This window comes from Glandiceps talaboti, chromosome 21 (genome assembly GCF_964340395.1).
Source record: "Glandiceps talaboti chromosome 21, keGlaTala1.1, whole genome shotgun sequence".
Classification (NCBI taxonomy): Eukaryota; Metazoa; Hemichordata; class Enteropneusta; family Spengelidae; genus Glandiceps; species Glandiceps talaboti.
Window position 1 is genome coordinate 17905500 of NC_135569.1, and position 26257 is coordinate 17931756.

The 26257-nt window shown below is 35.1% G+C and overlaps 1 protein-coding gene across 1 annotated transcript in view; it reads left to right on the forward strand.

Moving 5' to 3' along the window:
• The window catches only part of LOC144451138 (protein kinase C iota type-like), a 92356-nt gene that overhangs the window by 35826 nt on the left and 30273 nt on the right, over positions 1 to 26257 (forward strand). Inside the window, exons 4-9 of the mRNA XM_078141915.1 lie at positions 1036 to 1125; positions 14262 to 14312; positions 17524 to 17609; positions 21867 to 21998; positions 23219 to 23315; positions 23857 to 23942. Coding sequence (XP_077998041.1) covers positions 1036 to 1125; positions 14262 to 14312; positions 17524 to 17609; positions 21867 to 21998; positions 23219 to 23315; positions 23857 to 23942 — 542 coding nt within the window. The remainder of the gene's footprint in view (positions 1 to 1035; positions 1126 to 14261; positions 14313 to 17523; positions 17610 to 21866; positions 21999 to 23218; positions 23316 to 23856; positions 23943 to 26257) is intronic.

Genomic DNA, 26257 nt, shown 5'->3' on the forward strand with positions numbered 1-26257 from the left:
AGACAATGTTATCTATTGTAAATAGACAATGATATCTATTGTAAATAGACAGTGGTATCTAATGTAAATAGACAGTGGTATCTAATGTAAATAGACAGTGGTATCTAATGTAAATAGACAGTGGTATCTATTGTAAATAGACAATGATATCTATTGTAAATAGACAATGGTATCTATTGTAAATAGACAATGATATCTATTGTAAATAGACAGTAGTATCTATTGTAAATAGACAGTGATATGGAATGTGTTCAGTTTACATCTGGTATAAATAGACAATGTTATCTATTGTAAATAGACAATGATATCTATTGTAAATAGACAATGATATCTATTGTAAATAGACAATGATATCTATTGTAAATAGACAGTGGTATCTATTGTAAATAGACAGTGGTATCTATTGTAAATAGACAATGATATTTAATGTAAATAGACAATGATATCTATTGTAAATAGACAATGGTATCTATTGTAAATAGACAGTGGTATCTATTGTAAATAGACAGTGGTATCTATTGTAAATAGACAATGATATCTATTGTAAATAGACAATGGTATCTAATGTAAATAGACAGTGGTATCTATTGTAAATAGACAGTGGTATCTAATGTAAATAGACAATGATATCTATTGTAAATAGACAATGGTATCTATTGTAAATAGACAATGGTATCTATTGTAAATAGACAGTGGTATCTATTGTAAATAGACAGTGGTATCTATTGTAAATAGACAATGATATCTATTGTAAATAGACAATGGTATCTAATGTAAATAGACAGTGGTATCTATTGTAAATAGACAGTGGTATCTATTGTAAATAGACAGTGGTATCTATTGTAAATAGACAATGATATTTAATGTAAATAGACAGTGGTATCTATTGTAAATAGACAGTGGTATCTATTGTAAATAGACAGTGGTATCTATTGTAAATAGACAGTGGTATCTATTGTAAATAGACAGTGGTATCTATTGTAAATAGACAATGACAGTACTTATACATGTTGTTTTCTTTATTTTAATCATCAGGTGACCCTTGTACTATATCATCACAGGAAGAATTGAGTGAGGCCATCCGACTGTATGAAGTCAACAAAGACTCTGACATCACTATCCACAGTGAGTATATAATCCATGTATAACAACTGTTACAGTAGTGCCTAAACTCAGATTGTACTCATTTTAATGGGAATGTGTGTACGAATAAAAGTACTGTGGTTTTGTCCTTGAATATTGTCGTCATGGAAATGACCACCCCCCCACACCCCACCCAACCCACCCCCCGCCCCTCCTCTCCTCAGCTGGAACTATTACTATGCAATGGAGGTCCATCCATCCATCCATCCATAATGTTATTTCTCCAGCATACAGTAGCTGATTTCAGGTATCAAATATTTGTCATAAATAATTTATAATATGAATTATTAAGTTGAAATGTTTGGGTGTATGTTTGCGACAAAGACTTGGGAAGGAACTGAAAGTGAAGTGTCAGATTTCTGTACATACATGTACTCTGATATATGGTACATTTTTGTAGTATAGTATTATATGTGAAGGCAGTTCATTATGGAACCATTACATTGCAGCTATATTTATATCGGTCATGTCAGCCAGCCATATGCATAACTTTGCCTCCCTACCAGCTTCCCGTGTGGGCAAGAATGGCAAGTAGCAATCTGATAGCTGTGATAAACAGATGACATCACACTACAGAATATTGTGTCCAACTATCATTAGATGACATCCCATGAACTATTTTGTGTATTTCCGTCTTGCCTCTGAAATGTGTACTGAGTAGTAACTACTATCTGACTTCCATGACAAATCACACAGTGACCTCAAAGTATTTAGGCAGTCTGTTGGCTATGAAAAGGACAGGCAGAGAAAGTAGTGTAGTTACGAAGTGATTTGTTTTAAACTGTACATGTATGTTGAGGAGACCGGGGCTTAGCCTGGTAAATGTAAACAGTGTGGCACAACACGGAATGTTATTACACTGCCATGTGGCAATGTCACCTAAGAGACTTGGATGGAAGAGCCTTGTTACAACTACAACAAGTAAGTTATTAGATTGTGTTAACACCAGGTCATCCTGTCACAGACAGTCCTTTAACCATGTTGTGATCATATATCAAGTTGTCATTTCCAGAGAGCAAGAACTACAATACATGTATAGACTGTATCCTTGTTATCTCTCCACAAGCACAGTGTACTTTTCACATATAGTCTTATCATTTTAAGTTAGACTAGTGCCAGTATGCTATCTAATTGGCAACTCTTATAACCCTATGCAGGTCAAACACTATTCCAATTGCCCACTCCTATAACCCTATGCAGGTCAAACACTGTTCCAATATACATTGTACAAATGGGGATGAAGGGAGTGTGCTGTATAGGAGCATGTAACGTGGAAAGATGTAAATAATATGTCTGATAGAATTCTGTATCTCCACTATTTTTAGGATTACTTGAAATGTAAGCCTGACCAAATTCCAATGTGTATTCAGTGTTATGATATGCAGTCTCCATTCTAATAGTACACTGTCTTATAATTTAGTCTCCATTCTAATAGTACACTGTCTTATAATTTAGTCTCCATTCTAATAGTACACTGTCTTATAATTTAGTCTCCATTCTAATAGTACACTGTCTTATAATTTAGTCTCCATTCTAATAGTACACTGTCTTATAATTTAGCCTCCATTCTAATAGTACACTGTCTTATAATTTAGTCTCCATTCTAATAGTACACTGTCTTATAATTTAGTCTCCATTCTAATAGTACACTGTCTTATAATTTAGTCTCCATTCTAATAGTACACTGTCTTATAATTCAGTCTCCATTCTTATAGTACACTGTCTTATAATTTAGCCACCATTCTAATAGTACACTGTCTTATAATTTAGTCTCCATTCTAATAGTACACTGTCTTATAATTTAGCCACCATTCTAATAGTACACTGTCTTATAATTTAGTCTCCATTCTAATAGTACACTGTCTTATAATTTAGTCTCCATTCTAATAGTACACTGTCTTATAATTTAGTCTCCATTCTAATAGTACACTGTCTTATAATTTAGTCTCCATTCTAATAGTACACTGTCTTATAATTTAGTCTCCATTCTAATAGTACACTGTCTTATAATTTAGTCTCCATTCTAATAGTACACTGTCTTATAATTTAGTCTCCATTCTAATAGTACACTGTCTTATAATTTAGCCTCCATTCTAATAGTACACTGTCTTATAATTTAGCCTCCATTCTAATAGTACACTGTCTTATAATTTAGTCTCCATTCTAATAGTACACTGTCTTATAATTTAGTCTCCATTCTAATAGTACACTGTCTTATAATTTAGTCTCCATTCTAATAGTACACTGTCTTATAATTTAGTCTCCATTCTAATAGTACACTGTCTTATAATTTAGTCTCCATTCTAATAGTACACTGTCTTATAATTTAGCCTCCATTCTAATAGTACACTGTCTTATAATTTAGTCTCCATTCTAATAGTACACTGTCTTATAATTTAGTCTCCATTCTAATAGTACACTGTCTTATAATTTAGTCTCCATTCTAATAGTACACTGTCTTATAATTTAGTCTCCATTCTAATAGTACACTGTCTTATAATTTAGTCTCCATTCTAATAGTACACTGTCTTATAATTTAGTCTCCATTCTAATAGTACACTGTCTTATAATTTAGTCTCCATTCTAATAGTACACTGTCTTATAATTTAGCCTCCATTCTAATAGTACACTGTCTTATAATTTAGTCTCCATTCTAGCTATCCATTAGACTATAAGGGAAATGAAATGTGTACCCTGAGATTTAGTCACCTGTGATACATTCATATCACACCATAGAGAGGTTCAATTTGAGAATACAGTGTGTGAATTAATAAAACTATTAACTTTGACTCAAAAGTGGTATGACTGCATGTAACTTATAGTCACACTGCATCAATATCATCTACTCTGATAGTCTATTGTGCACTGTATCAATATCATCTACTCTGACAATCTATTATACACTGTATCAATATCATCTACTCTGAGTCTATTATACATTGCATCAATATCATCTACTCTGACAGTCTATTATACACTGTATCAATATCATCTACTCTGACAGTCTATTATACACTATCAATATCATCTACTCTGACAGTCTATTATACACTGTATCAATATCATCTACTCTGACAGTCTATTATACACTGTATCAATATCATCTACTCTGACAGTCTATTATACACTGCATCAATATCATCTACTCTGACAGTCTATTATACACTATCAATATCATCTACTCTGACAGTCTATTATACACTGTATCAATATCATCTACTCTGACAGTCTATTATACACTGTATCAATATCATCTACTCTGAGTCTATTATACACTGTATCAATATCATCTACTCTGACAGTCTATTATACACTATCAATATCATCTACTCTGAGTCTATTATACACTGTATCAATATCATCTACTCTGACAGGCTATTATACACTGTATCAATATCATCTACTCTGACAGTCTATTATACACTGTATCAATATCATCTACTCTGACAGTCTATTATACACTATCAATATCATCTACTCTGAGTCTATTATACACTGTATCAATATCATCTACTCTGACAATCTATTATACACTACATCAATATCATCTACTCTGACAGTCTATTATACACTATCAATATCATCTACTCTGACAGTCTATTATACACTATCAATATCATCTACTCTGACAGTCTATTATACACTGTATCAATATCATCTACTCTGACAGTCTATTATACACTATCAATATCATCTACTCTGACAGTCTATTATACACTGTATCAATATCATCTACTCTCACAGTCTATTATACACTATCAATATCATCTACTCTCACAGTCTATTATACACTATCAATATCATCTACTTAGTCTATTATACACTGTATCAATATCATCTACTCTGAGTCTATTATACACTGTATCAATATCATCTACTCTGACAGTCTATTATACACTGTATCAATATCATCTACTCTGACAGTCTATTATACACTATCAATATCATCTACTCTGACAGTCTATTATACACTGTATCAATATCATCTACTCTGACAGTCTATTATACACTGTATCAATATCATCTACTCTGACAGTCTATTATACATTGCATCAATACCATCTACTCTGACAGTCTATTATACACTGTATCAATATCATCTACTCTGAGTCTATTATACACTATCAATATCATCTACTCTGACAGTCTATTATACACTGTATCAATATCATCTACTCTGACAGTCTATTATACACTGTATCAATATCATCTACTCTGACAGTCTATTATACACTATCAATATCATCTACTCTGACAGTCTATTATACACTACATCAATATCATCTACTCTGACAATCTATTATACACTATCAATATCATCTACTCTGACAGTCTATTATACATCATATCAATATCATCTACTCTGACAGTCTATTATACACTGTATCAATATCATCTACTCTGACAGTCTATTATACACTATCAATATCATCTACTCTGATAGTCTATTGTGCACTGTATCAATATCATCTACTCTGACAGTCTATTATACACTGTATCAATATCATCTACTCTGACAGTCTATTATACACTATCAATATCATCTACTCTGACAGTCTATTATACATTGCATCAATATCATCTACTCTGACAGTCTATTATACATTGCATCAATATCATCTACTCTGACAGTCTATTATACACTATCAATATCATCTACTCTGACAGGCTATTATACACTATCAATATCATCTACTCTGACAGTCTATTATACATCATATCAATATCATCTACTCTGACAGTCTATTATACACTGTATCAATATCATCTACTCTGACAGTCTATTATACACTATCAATATCATCTACTCTGACAGTCTATTGTGCACTGTATCAATATCATCTACTCTGACAGTCTATTATACACTGTATCAATATCATCTACTCTGACAGTCTATTATACACTATCATTATCATCTACTCTGACAGTCTATTATACACTGTATCAATAGCATCTACTCTGATAGTCTATTGTGCACTGTATCAATATCATCTACTCTGACAATCTATTATACACTGCATCAATGTGTATTTAACTTACTCTATGATTTCACACAGATTACGTTGTTTAAAGTGACACCTTGTCACAGACTACGTTGTTTACAACTAGGATAAAAATATATTTTGTACTAGTCTTGTAGATCACAGATACATACATGTATGATAGATGAGTCAGTTTGAGCTGAGTATTAAACCATACATGTAGCATGAGTCACTACCAGTAACTTGACACCAAATTGACAAGCACAGTACAAAATGTCAATAAAACCTTGACTAGTACATAAAGTCAGTCATCTATAAAGTTATACTTAATTATGTAAAATGTATGCAAAAGTGCATTCAAACACATACATGGACATGTACTGAACAGATTGACCAAATAAGGAATGTTTGTGCCTCTTTCCACTGGATCACAATTTAGTCTTAATAATATAATAAATACCAATGGCATTGTAGCATTGTCGTGTGGTCTTTTGCCTGACATATACATTTACATGTGTATGTGTTCAATTCATAACATTCATTTACCTGCCTCTCCTCTATTGGTATTTTACTGCAGACACCATCATTTGGTTGTTGCTATGGGCATGGTCTTGTTGCTAGGCATATATGTGTTCAGTTTTTGAATGTTCATTCACTTGCCTGTCCATCCATATTGTTATGTTTACAAAATATACTGATGTCTGGCTGTGCTAAGGGGCATGGTTATTGTTGCGAGGGCCATGTTTGTCAGTATCTTGAAGAATATCTGCAGAATAATACTTTAGAACATCCCCACCAAATTCCAGCCCCATCCACCTACATGTGGTAGTTCTTGATACATTTGGCTAAACTTCACATTTTGCCCTAATTTGCATATCACCAAGGGCATCATCCCAGGAAACTTTCAGCAAAACTGAACACTGTGTGTGTGTGTGACATAGATGCACATTTGTTGTAATGTAGAATGTCCCCAGTTTAAATTCCATAGTTTTTGGTCAACTTGGCTCATGTTATAATGAATATTATATCAAATACTTGCTCTACATAAGTAACATCATTACAGGATGGCCATGATGAATATTATATCTAGGGATTGTGGTTTTACTCAAGGGAGTTGAGCAGCACAGTTTATATCTAGAGATTGTGGTTTTACCCAAGGGAGTTGAGCAGCACAGTTTAGATAGGATTAGCATCAAACCACTACTCTATGTCAATCTATTAAAATGACTACTCTCTTATGATTCATAATCAGTCAGGGCAAGTCATACCTCTTCAGAATTTTAATTTTTGAAGGAAGCTTTATTTTTTCCATTTTGATTTGGTATAACACAGTTGACAACACAAGAATGAGAATGTGAATTAGGATGATTTTATTAGCACAACTGAAGTATAAAAGTTCATTAGTGCTATAGGCATGGCAAAGTGTGTGTGTGTGTGTGTGTGTGTGTGTGTGTGTGTGTGTGTGTGTGTGTGTGTGCGTGCGTGCGTGCGTGCGTGCGTGCGTGCGTGCGTGCGTGCGTGCGTGCGTGCGTGTGTGTGTGTGTGTGTGCGTGTGTGTGTGTGTAAACAACTTAAAGTAAAAAACTACCGGACTGATTGCCATGATGATATTTGATGGATATATTACCTTGGGTGTCTAGTTCGGAAATTGTTCAAATCAAAATGACCGTACCGCTAAGAATTTGTTGAACATGATCTCATCAGTGATATACAAATTAGGGGTAAAATGTGTCTTTTTGGTCAAAAATCTATAATTCCAAATCTACTGAGCAGATTAGGTTGAAATTTGGTGGGAACATCTTAAGGATGTTTAGATTAAGAATTATTCATGACATGGTGAAACCATCAGTGCTATGCAAATTAGGTCTAACAATCTAAATTTGGTCAAAAACTTGTATCTTGAAACTGCAAATGTGTCTTTTTGGTCAAAAATCTATAATTCCAAATCTACTGAGCAGATTAGGTTGAAATTTGGTGGGAACATCTTAAGGATGAATTATTCATGACATGGTGAAACCATCAGTGCTATGCAAATTAGGTCAAAAAATCTAAATTTGGTCAAAAACTTGTATCTTGAAACTGCATGGTGAATGGGTTGAAACTTGGTAGGGATGATTCTGGAGGTATTATTCTGCAGTTATTATTCTGCGGTTATTATTGAAAACATTTTGACATAATGTCCCCTAGCAACCGTGACTATGTCCTTAGCAACAGCAAAATGATTATGCATATTACAAAGAGAACAACAGGGATGAATAGGTAAGTGAAAGATTCAAAATATTTAAATATGCCTAGCAACAGGACCATGATCATAGCAATAGCGAAATGTGTGTATGTACGACTTAAACTCACAAAATCGCTAGACCATTTACCCTGATATTTGGTGGGGCATCGCTTTTGGTGTCTACTTTGGAATTTTGCTAGCAGCAAGACAACACCCACAGCAACAGCCAAATCATAGTGTATATTGCAAAGATGAAAAGTGGGAAAGATAGACAAGTTAATAAAGATTCCAAAAATGTATGCAAATATCTCTAGCAACAAGATCATGTCCATAGCAACAGCCAAATACAGTTGTGCTATAATGCCATTGGCACTATTTACGAATATAAGCCATAGTAACGAATCACAATATTTAATACATTACTGCATAACTGGTCTGCGATGCATGTATGCAAGCACTAGCTTAATTTTGATGGTCTATGGATAGAGTCTATGATTGAAGTTGACACTTTGTAGCAATTATGTGTGGCTAATGTTGTTTAGATCATGTCTATAGATAATGCAGAACCAGATAAACATATACATGTACATGCATTACTTTTGGTGCTCATATAACTTTTTAGCACAACTGATCTGTTAAGGTTCAGTAGTGCTTTAGGCATGATGCAGTGTCTGTCCATCTGGCTGTCTTTGTATATGTATGTGTGTGTGTGTGTGTGTGGGGTGGGTGGGGGGATGGGTGGGTGTGAGTGTGGATGACTTAAACTCAAAAACTGCCAGCCTGATTGCCTTTGTATTTGGTGGGGAGATTACTGTTGGTGTCTAATTGGGAAATTGTTCAAAGCAACAACCAAATGATAGCATATGATTGTGTATTTTGCCAAGACAACAACAGGGTTGGATAGGCAACTGGATAGTCATTCAGCAAATGAACTCCTATACCTAGCATAGATACGCATTTTTGAAAACTGTACAGTTGTGCTACAATGCCATTAATGCTATTTTTACTCAATGACAGCAAAAGTTGAAGTGAATAATCATGATTTACCAATTAACTCAAAAACGCAAATACATGGAAGTGCCTACCACTACATTGCCAGGTTTAAACTTTCTTTTTAGACATTGACCTTTGACCTAGACCTGGATCTTCAGGTTCAGGTACTGAAATTCAGCAATTGCCTGCATTATCACAGACACTATTTCTTTTAAATCATGTCTCCATTCAGTCACATTTAGGGAGCTATGTCTTCTATGAAGACTTGTTCAGTATCTTTTATTCTTGCACAGATTTCCTTTATAAATTTTGGAAATAATGGATTAGATTTGTGGTTTATTATCAAAGCATAGCTCGAATTGCAATAGCTGAGATATTATTTATGTTAAATGTTATACTAACCAATTGAATTAGTAGATTATCAATGGTCTGTATTTTTTTTAACATTTCACTCGATACTGACCATTATTAGCTAGCAGTGTACATTTTTGTACATTTGTATATGGACAATTTATTGGTGACTGTAAGCAGTGAGTGGAAATTCATTGTAATAAAAATGAGGTCACATTTGTTTGACATTTTCGAATTTAAGTGTTTTATTCAAAGTTTCAAAATCATGACTTTTGGCTAATTCTCTCTATATATGTATATATAGACATGTAATATTTATATAAAGGTTGACTTTATAAATATTAGTACTATTAGCATGTTTTTCATCATATTTCTATTGAAAATGGTCAAATGTGATTGTAGATTTGTAAATTCCTTTGGTAGGGCCTCTGCTGTAATGTTATTAGTAAGTACTTAATGTAGTGTATATTGATAAGGCCGACTTGCCTGTAGTTATCCCATGGGTGTGGTTGTATACTGATAAATTTATTTTTTAAGTGACCAACTTCCGACCTGACAATGATTAGCCTCAAATTCAACATTGCTTGAAATGGAAAGTGTTGTCATTTATTGCCGGGCATGCTGGCAGTCCTTTCTTGTGTCATTCAGTACCTGAGCATTGTCAGGTGTTGTCATCCTGATAGTTGGCTGTTTGTCACTAGTATGTCACAGGTATGTGAAATCATATTCTTACTACCTCAGATTTCATGACAGCCATGTACTATTACCACTTCTATACCACACCATATCATGACAGCCATGTACTATCACCACTTCTATACCACACCATATCATGACAGCCATGTAGTATTACCACTTCTATACCACACCATATCATGACAGCCATGTACTATCACCACTTCTATACCACACCATATCATGACAGCCATGTAGTATTACCACTTCTATACCACACCATATCATGACAGCCATGTAGTATCACTACTTCTATACCACACCATATCATGACAGCCATGTAGTATCACTACTTCTATACCACACCATATCATGACAGCCATGTAGTATTACCACTTCTATACCACACCATATCATGACAGCCATGTAGTATTACCACTTCTATACCACACCATATCATGACAGCCATGTACTATTACCACTTCTATACCACACCATATCATGACAGCCATGTACTATCACCACTTCTATACCACACCATATCATGACAGCCATGTAGTATCACTACTTCTATACCACACCATATCATGACAGCCATGTACTATCACTACTTCTATACCACACCATATCATGACAGCCATGTAGTATCACTACTTCTATACCACACCATATCATGACAGCCATGTAGTGTTACCACTTCTATACCACACCATATCATGACAGCCATGTAGTATTACCACTTCTATACCACACCATATCATGACAGCCATGTACTATCACCACTTCTATACCACACCATATCATGACAGCCATGTAGTATTACCACTTCTATACCACACCATATCATGACAGCCATGTAGTATTACCACTTCTATACCACACCATATCATGACAGCCATGTAGTATTACCACTTCTATACCACACCATATCATGACAGCCATGTACTATCACCACTTCTACACCACACCATATCATGACAGCCATGTAGTATTACCACTTCTATACCACACCATATCATGACAGCCATGTAGTATTACCACTTCTACACCACACCATATCATGACAGCCGTGTAGTATTACCACTTCTATACCACACCATATCATGACAGCCATGTAGTATTACCACTTCTATACCACACCATATCATGACAGCCATGTACTATCACCACTTCTATACCACACCATATCATGACAGCCATGTAGTATCACCACTTCTATACCACACCATATCATGACAGCCATGTAGTATCACCACTTCTATACCACACCATATCATGACAGCCATGTAGTATTACCACTTCTATACCACACCATATCATGACAGCCATGTAGTATCACTACTTCTATACCACACCATATCATGACAGCCATGTAGTATTACCACTTCTATACCACACCATATCATGACAGCCATGTAGTATTACCACTTCTATACCACACCATATCATGACAGCCATGTAGTATTACCACTTCTATACCACACCATATCATGACAGCCATGTAGTATTACCACTTCTATACCACACCATATCATGACAGCCATGTAGTATTACCACTTCTATACCACACCATATCATGACAGCCATGTAGTATTACCACTTCTATACCACACCATATCATGACAGCCATGTACTATCACCACTTCTATACCACACCATATCATGACAGCCATGTACTATCACCACTTCTATACCACACCATATCATGACAGCCATGTACTATCATCACTTCTATACCACACCATATCATGACAGCCATGTACTATCACCACTTCTATACCACACCATATCATGACAGCCATGTACTATCACCACTTCTATACCACACCATATCATGACAGCCATGTACTATTACCACTTCTATACCACACCATATCATGACAGCCATGTACTATCACCACTTCTATACCACACCATATCATGACAGCCATGTAGTATTACCACTTCTACACCACACCATATCATGACAGTCTTGTGAATGGAGCTAAAACTTGGTGGGGATGTTTCTGGAGGTGTTACATATGTTCTGCAGTTATTCAAAATATTTTGACACTACTGGCCCTAACAACCATGACCACGCCCTCAGCAACAGTGACATGGTGATGCATATTACAAAGATAACAACAGGGGTTGGTATTCAAAAGTAGTATGCATTTATGCCTAGCAACAAGACCATGCCCATAGCAACAGCCATACCGATAGTTGTGCTACAATGCTATTGGCGCAATTTTTCATACATGTACATGTTGTGTATGATATCAAAGAGTGTTTCATTCATGCATTTTGTGAAATTTCGATATCATACAATATTTCCCTGAGCAGTTTATATGTATCTTTCCTTCTCATTTTAATTCTACATTTACTTATTTCTGGGTAATCAGGCCTGGAAATTAATTTTTTAACCCACCTGCCCATTTGGGAAGGTACTTTTAAAATTACATGCACAACGACAATTTCTACTTGCCCAATTTTTTTGTACAGTTGGCTGTTATAGCATGTACCTGTGGTACAGCCATTCACTTCATATAGAGTTTGCCATTTTAAAGTAAGCATGGTCTTATGTACCAATTAACCTATGATAACCAATGCAGTCATGTTCAAAAATTAGAGAGATATAGATTCGTAAATTTTATCTTTGAACAAATGAATATCAGCTTGTTTTTTTATTGCTATTGTTCTTGTTTTTAAAACAATTTTTAGCTCCTGTATGGGAGCTGATGTCGTGGTGATGTCTGTGCAGAAATTTTGTTCCACTGATATCTCAAAAAGTATTGAAGCAAATGTTCTGCAATTTACTATGTGGCATTGTCAGGCTGGAACTTAGCACTGATTAGGTTTTGGTGGGGTGGCTTGCATAATTAATGATTTATAAATGGGGCTATACAGGCAAAACGGCTGCACCAAATTCAATGGAATTTGCTACATCTATGGATAATACAAGATTCAAAAAGCATTAAAAGTCATTATTAAACTTGTGTGAAGTTAATTAAGGGCTAATTTGCATAATTAATGAATGTTTGTATTAAACTCAGGTTATGCATCCAGAAGGGCTATATCATATTTGATGAAACTTGCAACAGATATTGATCATACAGAGATATGATTGATAGTTCTTAATGAAATTTAGTGGTGTCAATTAATTGCTCATTAGTATAATTACCGAAATTTGATAATTGGGGCCTATACCATGAAAGACTGTACCAAATTTGATGAAACTTGCAACAGATATTGATCATAGAGAGATATGATACATGTAGTTCTTAATGAAATTTAATGCTGTCAATTAATTGCTCATTTGCATAATTAACAAACTTTGACAATTAGGGCCTGACAAGAAAGACTGCATGAAATTTGATGAAACTTGCTAAAGATATTGACCGAGCAAAGATGTGATGGTATCGAGTAAATTAATTGTTCATTTGCATATTTAGCTACGTTTTGTAATTAAAATGTAATGTAGAATGGCTGCACTTTATAATGAAAGGCATGAGTGCATTGTTGTCACTGTACTGATAGTTTTTGGTAGGAGTGGCTTGCATAATTAATGCTAATTTTCATAATTAATAATTTCAAATGATCAATTTCAAATCTTGCACAATGATGATTCAAAATAAGGGACTTGCATCGTGTTGCTGCTGATTTGTGTACTTAGAATGGTGGCCATATTTGGTGGAAGAATCCACCATTTGTACAATAGCTCAAGAACAAAAAAGATACAGGCACTTCAATGTCTGTCCCAACACAATCAGACATGATCTTTCTGCTAGTATTGTTGTATTTGAACCTGACCTTCAGGGTAAAAGTATATTTGGTCAAAAATTGCAAATTTAGGCAGTTGGCTATTGACTACATGTACATTTTCTTATTTGTCTTTCTCTCTCTCCTTGTTACAGTTTTTCCAAATGTTCCAGAAAGACCTGGGCTACCATGTACTGGAGAAGATCGTAAGTTTATCATACAATCTCTATGTGGTCAAATTTATCTGAAGTGTGGTGAAATTCTGTTAATCTTGCGGTGTACATGTATTTCCAACTCTGTTATACCAGTGACTTATCATTTCACTATGTTATGTCATTGTCTCACTATGTTACATGTATGTCATTGTCTCACTGTGTTATGTCATTGTCTCACTGTGTTATGTCATTGTCTCACTGTGTTATGATATTGTCTCACTGTGTTATGATATTGTCTCACTATGTTATGATATTGTCTCACTGTGTTATGTCATTGTCTCACTATGTTATGATATTGTCTCACTGTGTTATGTCATTGTCTCACTGTGTTACGTCATTGTCTCACTGTGTTATGATATTGTCTCACTGTGTTACGTCATTGTCTCACTATGTTATGATATTGTCTCACTGTGTTATGTCATTGTCTCACTGTGTTATGATATTGTCTCACTGTGTTATGATATTGTCTCACTGTGTTATGTCATTGTCTCACTGTGTTATGTCATTGTCTCACTGTGTTATGATATTGTCTCACTGTGTTATGATATTGTCTCACTGTGTTATGATATTGTCTCACTGTGTTATGTCATTGTCTCACTGTGTTATGATATTGTCTCACTGTGTTATGATATTGTCTCACTGTGTTATGTCATTGTCTCACTGTGTTATGTCATTGTCTCACTGTGTTATGATATTGTCTCACTGTGTTATGATATTGTCTCACTGTGTTATGTCATTGTCTCACTGTGTTATGTCATTGTCTCACTGTGTTATGTCATTGTCTCACTGTGTTATGATATTGTCTCACTGTGTTATGATATTGTCTCACTGTGTTGTGATATTGTCTCACTGTGTTATGATATTGTCTCACTGTGTTATGATATTGTCTCACTGTGTTATGTCATTGTCTCACTGTGTTACGTCATTGTCTCACTGTGTTATGATATTGTCTCACTGTGTTATGTCATTGTCTCACTGTGTTACGTCATTGTCTCACTGTGTTATGATATTGTCTCACTGTGTTATGATATTGTCTCACTGTGTTATGATATTGTCTCACTGTGTTATGTCATTGTCTCACTGTGTTATGTCATTGTCTCACTGTGTTATGATATTGTCTCACTGTGTTATGATATTGTCTCACTGTGTTATGATATTGTCTCACTGTGTTATGATATTGTCTCACTGTGTTATGATATTGTCTCACTGTGTTATGTCATTGTCTCACTGTGTTATGATATTGTCTCACTGTGTTATGATATTGTCTCACTGTGTTATGATATTGTCTCACTGTGTTATGATATTGTCTCACTGTGTTATGATATTGTCTCACTGTGTTATGTCATTGTCTCACTGTGTTATGATATTGTCTCACTGTGTTATGATATTGTCTCACTGTGTTACGTCATTGTCTCACTGTGTTATGTCATTGTCTCACTGTGTTATGTCATTGTCTCACTGTGTTATGATATTGTCTCACTGTGTTATGATATTGTCTCACTGTGTTATGTCATTGTCTCACTGTGTTATGATATTGTCTCACTGTGTTATGATATTGTCTCACTGTGTTATGTCATTGTCTCACTGTGTTATGTCATTGTCTCACTGTGTTATGTCATTGTCTCACTGTGTTACGTCATTGTCTCACTGTGTTATGATATTGTCTCACTATGTTATGATATTGTCTCACTGTGTTACGTCATTGTCTCACTGTGTTATGATATTGTCTCACTTTGTTATGTCATTGTCTCACTGTGTTACGTCATTGTCTCACTGTGTTACGTCATTGTCTCACTGTGTTACGTCATTGTCTCACTGTGTTACGTCATTGTCTCACTGTGTTACGTCATTGTCTCACTGTGTTGTGATATTGTCTCACTGTGTTATGATATTGTCTCACTGTGTTATGATATTGTCTCACTGTGTTATGTCATTGTCTCACTGTGTTGTGATATTGTCTCACTGTGTTATGTCATTGTCTCACTGTGTTATGATATTGTCTCACTGTGTTATGATATTGTCTCACTGTGTTATGATATTGTCTCACTATGTTATGTCATTGTCTCACTGTGTTATGATATTGTCTCACTATGTTATGTCATTGTCTCACTGTGTTATGATATTGTCTCACTGTGTTATGATATTGTCTCACTGTGTTGTGATATTGTCTCACTGTGTTATGTCATTGTCTCACTGTGTTATGATATTGTCTCACTGTGTTATGATATTGTCTCACTGTGTTATGTCATTGTCTCACTGTGTTATGTCATTGTCTCACTGTGTTATGATATTGTCTCACTGTGTTATAATATTGTCTCACTGTTATGATATTGTCTCACTGTGTTATGTCATTGTCTCACTGTGTTATGTCATTGTCTCACTGTGTTATGATATTGTCTCACTGTTATGATATTGTCTCACTGTGTTATGTCATTGTCTCACTGTGTTATGTCATTGTCTCACTGTGTTATGTCATTGTCTCACTGTGTTATGTCATTGTCTCACTGTGTTATGATATTGTCTCACTGTGTTATGATATTGTCTCACTGTGTTATGTCATTGTCTCACTGTGTTATGATATTGTCTCACTGTGTTATGATATTGTCTCACTGTGTTATGATATTGTCTCACTGTGTTATGTCATTGTCTCACTGTGTTATGATATTGTCTCACTGTGTTATGATATTGTCTCACTGTGTTGTGATATTGTCTCACTGTGTTGTGATATTGTCTCACTGTGTTATGTCATTGTCTCACTGTGTTACGTCATTGTCTCACTGTGTTATGATATTGTCTCACTGTGTTATGATATTGTCTCACTGTGTTATGATATTGTCTCACTGTTATGATATTGTCTCACTGTGTTATGTCATTGTCTCACTGTGTTATGTCATTGTCTCACTGTGTTATGATATTGTCTCACTGTGTTATGTCATTGTCTCACTGTGTTATGATATTGTCTCACTGTGTTATGATATTGTCTCACTGTATTATGTCATTGTCTCACTGTGTTAGGCAACTGGATAGTCATTCAGCAAATGAACACCTATTGTTAGCATGGACTAGCATATGGATAAACATTTTTTTAAAACTGTACAGTTGTGCGTCATTGGCAGTATTTTTTTTTTGTTAGGCCTTAGCAAAATTACTAGTGTTGTTGGTATGTCTTTAATAGTTCTATATTATTTTGTACTTTTTGCAGGAAATATGTACAGACGGGGAGCCAGGAGATGGAGAAAACTTTACAAAGTTAATGGCCATACCTTTGCCGCTAAGAGATTCAGCAGAGTGAGTTGTAACTGTCTTAGTATTGCTTTTAATGAAATATTGTTAAGGGATGATATCAAAATCAAACACACCGTAATTACGCGTCCTCACGAGTAGCTCCTCGCAGCTCCTCGTTCACTTTTCTTTGTTTTCCGTAAAGATGTCATCTTTGAGCATAGATACACGTAATTTTTTATCGCCAACACACAATAGATAGTGATTCTCACCTTCCGTGTTTCCAATGATGACATCGGCTTCTATCGTAGTTCACTGTAGTAGTTGGTCGTAGTTTGTCATAATTTTCGATCATCAAAGAAAACCACGTACTCCAGCCAGTACTGTGCTGATGAAACTAGTACTGTACATGTTTTATGAGTGCAAGTTCATGGGCGATATTCATAAAAAAGCAATTAGATACGCACGAAATCAAAGTTGCAATATTCAGTAAATCTTTTACAACGTACATAATGGTATGTAGAAACTGCATTGATTTGAAATTTGTGATGGACGCATGAACATAATATTGTAACAGTCCCGGGTTAACAGTAAATCTTTGAGGAAGATTATCGTGAATTGAAGTGAGTTTCAAAGCATCAATCGCGGTTAGACTTTTTTTTTTTTGCACGGTCGATAAACTAACACTACAACTTCAACTTACAAGCTCACGCTTGGCGGCCATGGTAGGGCCAAGAAATACAGTTGAATTTCCGGGTTGCGGAAGTGCAGTTTTGATTTTTATATCGTTGATAAACAGGATATGTTTTATATATTCTAAAACAACAACTAATTTTTTATGTTTCTCAGTACAGTAACATTCCTAAATGATGGGGTTGAGTTGAGAAATTGCAATGTTCGGCAACACGTGGCGTGACGTCGGTAGATCAGCATAGAGACGCAAGTGATGAATGTATTCAGTTATTCGTAACGCGAAATTTTGTTATATAAATGACGTTTTTCCTCAAAATTTTGAAGAAACACAATGTTTTTAGGTGACTTCTAAATCAGTCAAATCAAACTATTAATGCAAGATAAGCTTTAGTTTTTAATTTGTTTTTGTGGACAATGTTCGAATTCGACTGACGAATCCTGCGACTCGAATCTAACACGATCAATGCACCGTTTACCAGCCAGGCGAAAATGGTCGACATGTTTGTTGACTAGCCGAGAAATGCATAAGGAACTTGTGAGGCAGTCTGAATAAATAGATGTAAAATCCGACTTTTTGAATAAAAATTCTTCTTCAAGGTATTTTTAGGCTAGACATATTAGGTAAACATCTGAATATATTTGAAACACTTAGTTGACTAGCCGACTGTACGAATGCCATAGAAGGCATCTAATGAATAGCATTGAAAAAAGTAAGCGTGAAACTGATTTGCACAGGAAAGAAAATGTTTTTGCTTCGTGATTTTTTCACAATGAAGACTACGCATAAATGATCGTAGTTTGGGCTCATGAATAACGGACAATAGGTGTTTACTTTTTATTGTCTACAACCTAAAGTACATGAATATGCGTTGAGACTTATGAATATTCACCGTAGTACATAACTACTGGTAGCTACTCGTTAGGACGCGTAATTATGATGTTTTTAGTCCCCGCAGACGAAGTCCGCAACGGGGACTTATGGATTGGGTTCCGTCTGTCTGTGCGTCCATCCGTGCGTCCGTCCGTGCGTCCGTCCGTCCGTCTGCAGCTGTTTCTTGGAGATGCCTGGACCGATTTTTTTCAAACTTGGTACAGGGGCAACATACTATGGCATACATATGCACGTCAATTTGTTTTATGATACGATCCAATATGGCCGCCTAGCAACCATTTTGTTTGCGAATTTTCCCTGTCTAGAGCCATAACTCAGACATGCTTTAACAGATCTCATTCAAAGTTGGTATTAGGACAGTGTTCTATGACATACATGTGCATATTCATTGTTGTCATGATACGATCCAATATGGCCGCCTAGCAGCCATTTTGTTTGTGAATTTTCATGTCCAAAGCCATAACTCAGACATGCTTGAACAGATCTCATTCAAAGTTGGTATTAGGACAGTGTTCTATGACATACATGTGCATATCCAATTTCTTTGTGATACGATCCAATATGGCTGCCTGGCAGCCATTTTGTTTGTTAATTTTCATGTCCAAAGCCATAACTCAGACATGCTTGAACAGATCTCATTTAAAGTTGGTATTAGGACAGTGTTCTATGACATACATGTGCATATCCATTTTCATCGTGATACGATCCAATATGGCTGCCTGGCAGCCATTTTGTTTGTGAATTTTCCATGTCCAAAGCCATAACTCAGACTCCATTTTCATCGTGATATGATCCCCCATACCCAACCAATCCTTTATTGTTGGAGGCATATTCCATGTCCAACAAGCACACACAACATATCTAAGTCTGTTTGTTTTAGGTTCACAAATGTTGTTGCGTGATCAGAGTAGTGATAATTCCTTAAAACCCAATTATAGCGGGGACTATGTCATTCTCAGTGACTTGTTTATTTTGATTTCGCCCCTAAATGTACAGAATATGCAGTATCAGTTACTTGAATTCAAGGATAGACTTTGTAAATTCACTCTGTTTAATAAAAACTTGATTTAACAAAATAAAATGCACTTTCATACACTTTCTATCCAAACATTTTGACATTGATAATGATATCCTGAATTGTCAAACTCTGCTTATTAGCTCCGATGGATGACGTACCGGCTCCATCTATATTTCAGTGTCCATCCATTCGTAAGTGCATGTGTATGTGTCCACCTGTATCTCAAACATGCATATGCCAAATTGCCCAATTTAAATCAAACCTTCAACAAATGTCAAGAGCTGTACACCACATATGCATGTCACTTTGTTTCCTGACCTTCGCAGTCAAATTGAGGCCATTTTTGGCGGAAAAATTCACATTTCAAGGATTAACACTTCAAGTATAATTATAAATTTTATTCAAGTGTCTACACCCATGTTATCAATAGCAAGCTTTCTAATGATACCTTTACCTTTATCTATGACCTTCATTTCAAATGCAAATAGGCATAAAAGTGTCATAAAACTTCACATTTTGCCCACCAATTGCGGAAGCTTAATAGATTGTGACCTCATTTGAGTGTTACACCCATGTTATCTATAATGGGCTTTCTAATGAGACCTTGACCTTTAACCTTGATATCTATCTTTGGTCAAATAGTCAAAAACTCTGATTTGCCTAGTATGTACATGTACACCTGAGATGTACCTGCCAATTTCCAGTTTCAATCAAACATAGCACAAAAGTCAGAAACACTAGTCCACGTACATATGCATAGCACTTTTTTCATGACCTTGGCAGTAATTGCTAAATGACCACCATATTTAACTAATAACGATAGAAGTTGTTTACTTACATCACCATAGTTATCATAAACATTCACATTTTGCGCACAAAATCTTAATAGATAGAGACCTCATTTAAGTGTATGAGCCCATGTTATCTTTTGTGCACTTTCTAATGAGACCTTGACATCAGTCTTCAAGGTCAAATGGCCAACAGTCAGTATAGTTCACATGCACAACATTGGCCCATTTAAACCAAACCTGGCACATATGTCAGCTACGGCAGTTCCCATACGCACATCACTTTGTTTCATGATAATAGGGTTGTTGATAGCTGAGCTGTTAGCTTGTGTACCTATTACAACTATAATCTGGGTTCTAACCAGCTGAGGTTTGGCTGAGTTTGATTAAAATGTAACCTAGTCTTTATGTAAGAAGGGTAATGCTCAGTTTGATCCTGTCGAACAATGTAGGTTTTCCCCGTGATACTCTGGTTTTCTCCTGCTTTTTCAACACTAGAGCACTGCTCTTGTGGCAACCAGTCAATAAATTTCTAAATCTATTTTTGACTAATAAAGTTTATTATTATTGTTACTGACTGATTGGAGGCCATATTTGTTATAGCGTGAATTACTAAGTTGAAATGTTGGGCCTATGTCTTCGACGAAGACTTGTTGATTATTGAATTGTCGCATTTCAATTTCACTGTCTCATCTACTTCTAATTCAATGTGTGTTTACTTGTGACAATAACTCCTAATAAATGTTTAGTGAACATCCTCAAAATGGTATAATTATGAAAATAAATGTGTCGGAGAGCTTTTAATAGGCAGCCAAATTAACCCAAAATATTATAAACTCATTTTTTGCCAGTTAACATATTAACCTGGCTAACTTCAGTAGTGTTACTGGTGCTACAATATCATTGATACATTTTTTTTTGTTCACTTCTAGAGAGCAACATGTCATTATTGTTCGGACAGAATATGGGGCTTAGGAAGACAGGGTTATAAATGTATTGAGTGTAAATTATTAGTCCACAAGAAATGTCACAAACTGGTAAAGATCAAGTGTGGGGACTTGCTGGTAAGTACACACACATATATACACACACACATATACACACATGTCGAGTAGAAAAGGCCCTCTAACTTAGTGGGGGTTAATGTCGAATTTGAATCCATACTGTTAAGAAGAGGGGTTCCTCTCTGAAAAACTATGATAATAATGAGCAACTGGTAAGCTTGGTAATTGCTCTGTATATGAATATAAATATAACAATTATTATTTTATTTATTACTCAACTGTGCACTTTAATAAATAACAACTTTGAATAATTCAAATCAAACATATCTTATTATAATGTGGAGTTTGCCCCGTCAACAAAGTCAATACTTACCATTTGTATATAAGAGTTTTGATAACACTGATAACACCTCAGAAATCCACAAGAATATGTCCCAATGAAAATGATATATTACTATATGCCAATGTACCTGACTGTGACTTCACATGTTTCGGACTAGTTTAAGTTTTACCCTTACATATGAGTTATATTTGTTTGAACACCTTGCATAACATCATAACAGTATCTTCACCCAGATGGGAGAATATCAAAATATGCATTAAGTAGATGTTTATCGTCAACAGCAATCACACATGCCTTGCGCAGTATTGCGTGATCAGTAAGGTTGGAAAAAGCAAGTTTGGCACACAAGTCGACATACTACAAGCTCACGCATGGCAATACTAGGGCCTAGGGAAGCTGAATATTTAAACTTTGAAGACAAAAATTATTTTGGTGACCTCTAAATCTTGTCACATCAAACCATACAATAATGAGGACAAACTTTAGTTTTTAATTTATTTTTCTGGATATGTCTGAATTAGAATGCTGTGACTCAATCTTACACGATCAATGTACCAGCTTGATGAAACGACTACTTAGGGGATAGGACAGAGGTTTTTCCGTTAATCTTTATAGCGTGCAAATGTGGTTTTGAAACCACCATCTTGCTTAAAGTGTCTTTAAAATGTTTTGTAACATATTATGGTAGCCCTTGTTAAGATCTTCTCGTCCACATCAGACAATTAGATGTCATTCAAAAATATACCTTGGTGTGCAACAGCCCTAGAAAATGGCCAAAATAAATATGAATATCCCTGAAAACTGACCCTGGAAAATCCTGGAATTTTGTTTTGCTTTAAGTGTACGAACTGTGAGTAAAGTAATTGGAATTGTTGCCATTACCACTTACAGTGAGATGTTTATACTGATGAAAGATAATTTCTATTTTGATTCTTAGGAGAATGTTCATATTGTTCAACATGGTGCTTCTCATAGTTCACTGCCATTAGATTTCAAACAGAATGGAGAAAACAGTGATGTACCTCCTAAAAGAAGTAAGTTACATGGGTACAATCATTGGGGTGAATGGATAAAACAGTGATGTACCTCCTAAAAGAAGTAAGTTACATGGGTACGATCACTGGGGTGAATGGAGAAAACAATTATCTCCTAAAAGAAGTAAGTTACATGAGGATGAAGGGGTGAGGCTAAGTTCATCCTAGCTGCGTAAGTGAATGTCCAATATTAAAGTTTCATCACATTCATCACCTCTGCATGGCACGACTTTCCACAAATAAGAGAAAAAAGTTATTGAAATCAAGTATGAACAGACCCACTGTACTGAGGTAGGGATTTCTTGGTATGTAGACAATGGAGGAGAACAGACCCACTGTACACCTACACCGGGGTAACGATTTCTGGCTATATAACAATCATTGTATGCTGGGGTAGGAAATTCTGGGGTTTTAAACATCTGAGGAGCTTAATTATGTATATTCACAGACAAGTAATTGAACAAGTCATTACAGTTAAGTGTACTTATGACAATGCCGATGTATGATTTTGTCCATTTTTTCTTTTATATAATTTCTGAAGCTAAGAGTAATAGTCCAGCACCTCATAGGAAACGTCATGACAGAGATGTAACACCACAGTATAATTCACACAGTGCTGGTAGAGAGGTAAGCAATCCCATTGTTTGATTTTCATCAACTACTGTTAATCCCATTGTTTGATTTATATCAGATTATGTCAATTCTATTGTTTGATTTATATCAGATTATGTCAATCCCATTGTTTGATTTATATCAGATTATGTCAATCCCATTGTTTGATTTATATCAGATTATGTCAATTCTATTGTTTGATTTATATCAGATTATGTCAATCCCATTGTTTGATTTATATCAGAATATGTCAATCCCATTGTTTGATTTACATCAGATTATGTCAATCCCATTGTTTGATTTATATCAGATTATGTCAATCCCATTGTTTGATTTACATCAGATTATGTCAATTCTATTGTTTGATTTATATCAGATTATGTCAATTCTATTGTTTGATTTACATCAGATTATGTCAATCCCATTGTTTGATTTATATCAGAATATGTCAATTCCATTGTTTGATTTACATCAGATTGCCATGTTGTATATTGTAGGCAATGACAGGTTGATTTATATGCCATGTTGTATATTGTAGGCAATGACTGGTTGATTTATATGCCATGTTGTATATTGTAGGCAATGGCTGGTTGATTTATAAGCCATGTTGTATATTGTAGGCAATGGCTGGTTGATTTATAAGCCATGTTGTATATTGTAGGCAATGACTGGTTGATTTATAAGCCATGTTGTATATTGTAGGCAATGGCTGGTTGATTTATATGCCATGTTGTATATTGTAGGCAATGGCTGGTTGATTTATATGCCATGTTGTATATTGTAGGCAATGGCTGGTTGATTTATATGCCATGTTGTATATTGTAGGCAATGGCTGGTTGATTTATATGCCATGTTGTATATTGTAGGCAATGGCTGGTTGATTTATATGTTGTATGTTGTATATTGTAGGCAATGACAGGTTGATTTATATGCCATGTTGTATATTGTAGGCAATGGCTGGTTGATTTATAAGCCATGTTGTATATTGTAGGCAATGGTTGGTTGATTTATATGCCATGTTGTATATTGTAGGCAATGGCTGGTTGATTTATATGCCATGTTGTATATTGTAGGCAATGGCTGGTTGATTTATATGCCATGTTGTATATTGTAGGCAATGGCTGGTTGATTTATATGCCATGTTGTATATTGTAGGCAATGGTTGGTTGATTTATATGCCATGTTGTATATTGTAGGCAATGGCTGGTTGATTTATATGCCATGTTGTATATTGTAGGCAATGACAGGTTGATTTATATGCCATGTTGTATATTGTAGGCAATGGCTGGTTGATTTATATGCCATGTTGTATATTGTAGGCAATGGCTGGTTGATTTATATGCCATGTTGTATATTGTAGGCAATGGCTGGTTGATTTATATGCCATGTTGTATATTGTAGGCAATGGCTGGTTGATTTATATGCCATGTTGTATATTGTAGGCAATGGCTGGTTGATTTATATGCCATGTTGTATATTGTAGGCAATGGCTGGTTGAATTATATGCCATGTTGTATATTGTAGGCAATGGTTGGTTGATTTATATGCAATGTTGTATATTGTAGGCAATGGCTGGTTGATTTATATGCCATGTTGTATATTGTAGGCAATGGTTGGTTGATTTATATGCAATGTTGTATATTGTAGGCAATGGCTGGTTGATTTATATGCCATGTTGTATATTGTAGGCAATGGTTGGTTGATTTATAAGCCATGTTGTATATTGTAGGCAATGACAGGTTGATTTATATGCCATGTTGTATATTGTAGACAATGGCTGGTTGATTTATATGCCATGTTGTATATTGTAGGCAATGACAGGTTGATTTATATGCCATGTTGTATATTGTAGGCAATGGTTGGTTGATTTATATGCCATGTTGTATATTGTAGGCAATGGCTGGTTGATTTATATGCCATGTTGTATATTGTAGGCAATGGTTGGTTGATTTATAAGCCATGTTGTATATTGTAGGCAATGACAGGTTGATTTATATGCCATGTTGTATATTGTAGACAATGGCTGGTTGATTTATATGCAATGTTGTATATTGTAGGCAATGGCAGGTTGATTTATATGCCATGTTGTATATTGTAGGCAATGACAGGTTGATTTATATGCCATGTTGTATATTGTAGGCAATGGTTGGTTGATTTATAAGCCATGTTGTATATTGTAGGCAATGGCTGGTTGATTTATATGCCATGTTGTATATTGTAGGCAATGACAGGTTGATTTATATGCCATGTTGTATATTGTAGGCAATGACAAGTTGATTTATATGCCATGTTGTATATTGTAGGCAATGGCTGGTTGATTTATATGCCAT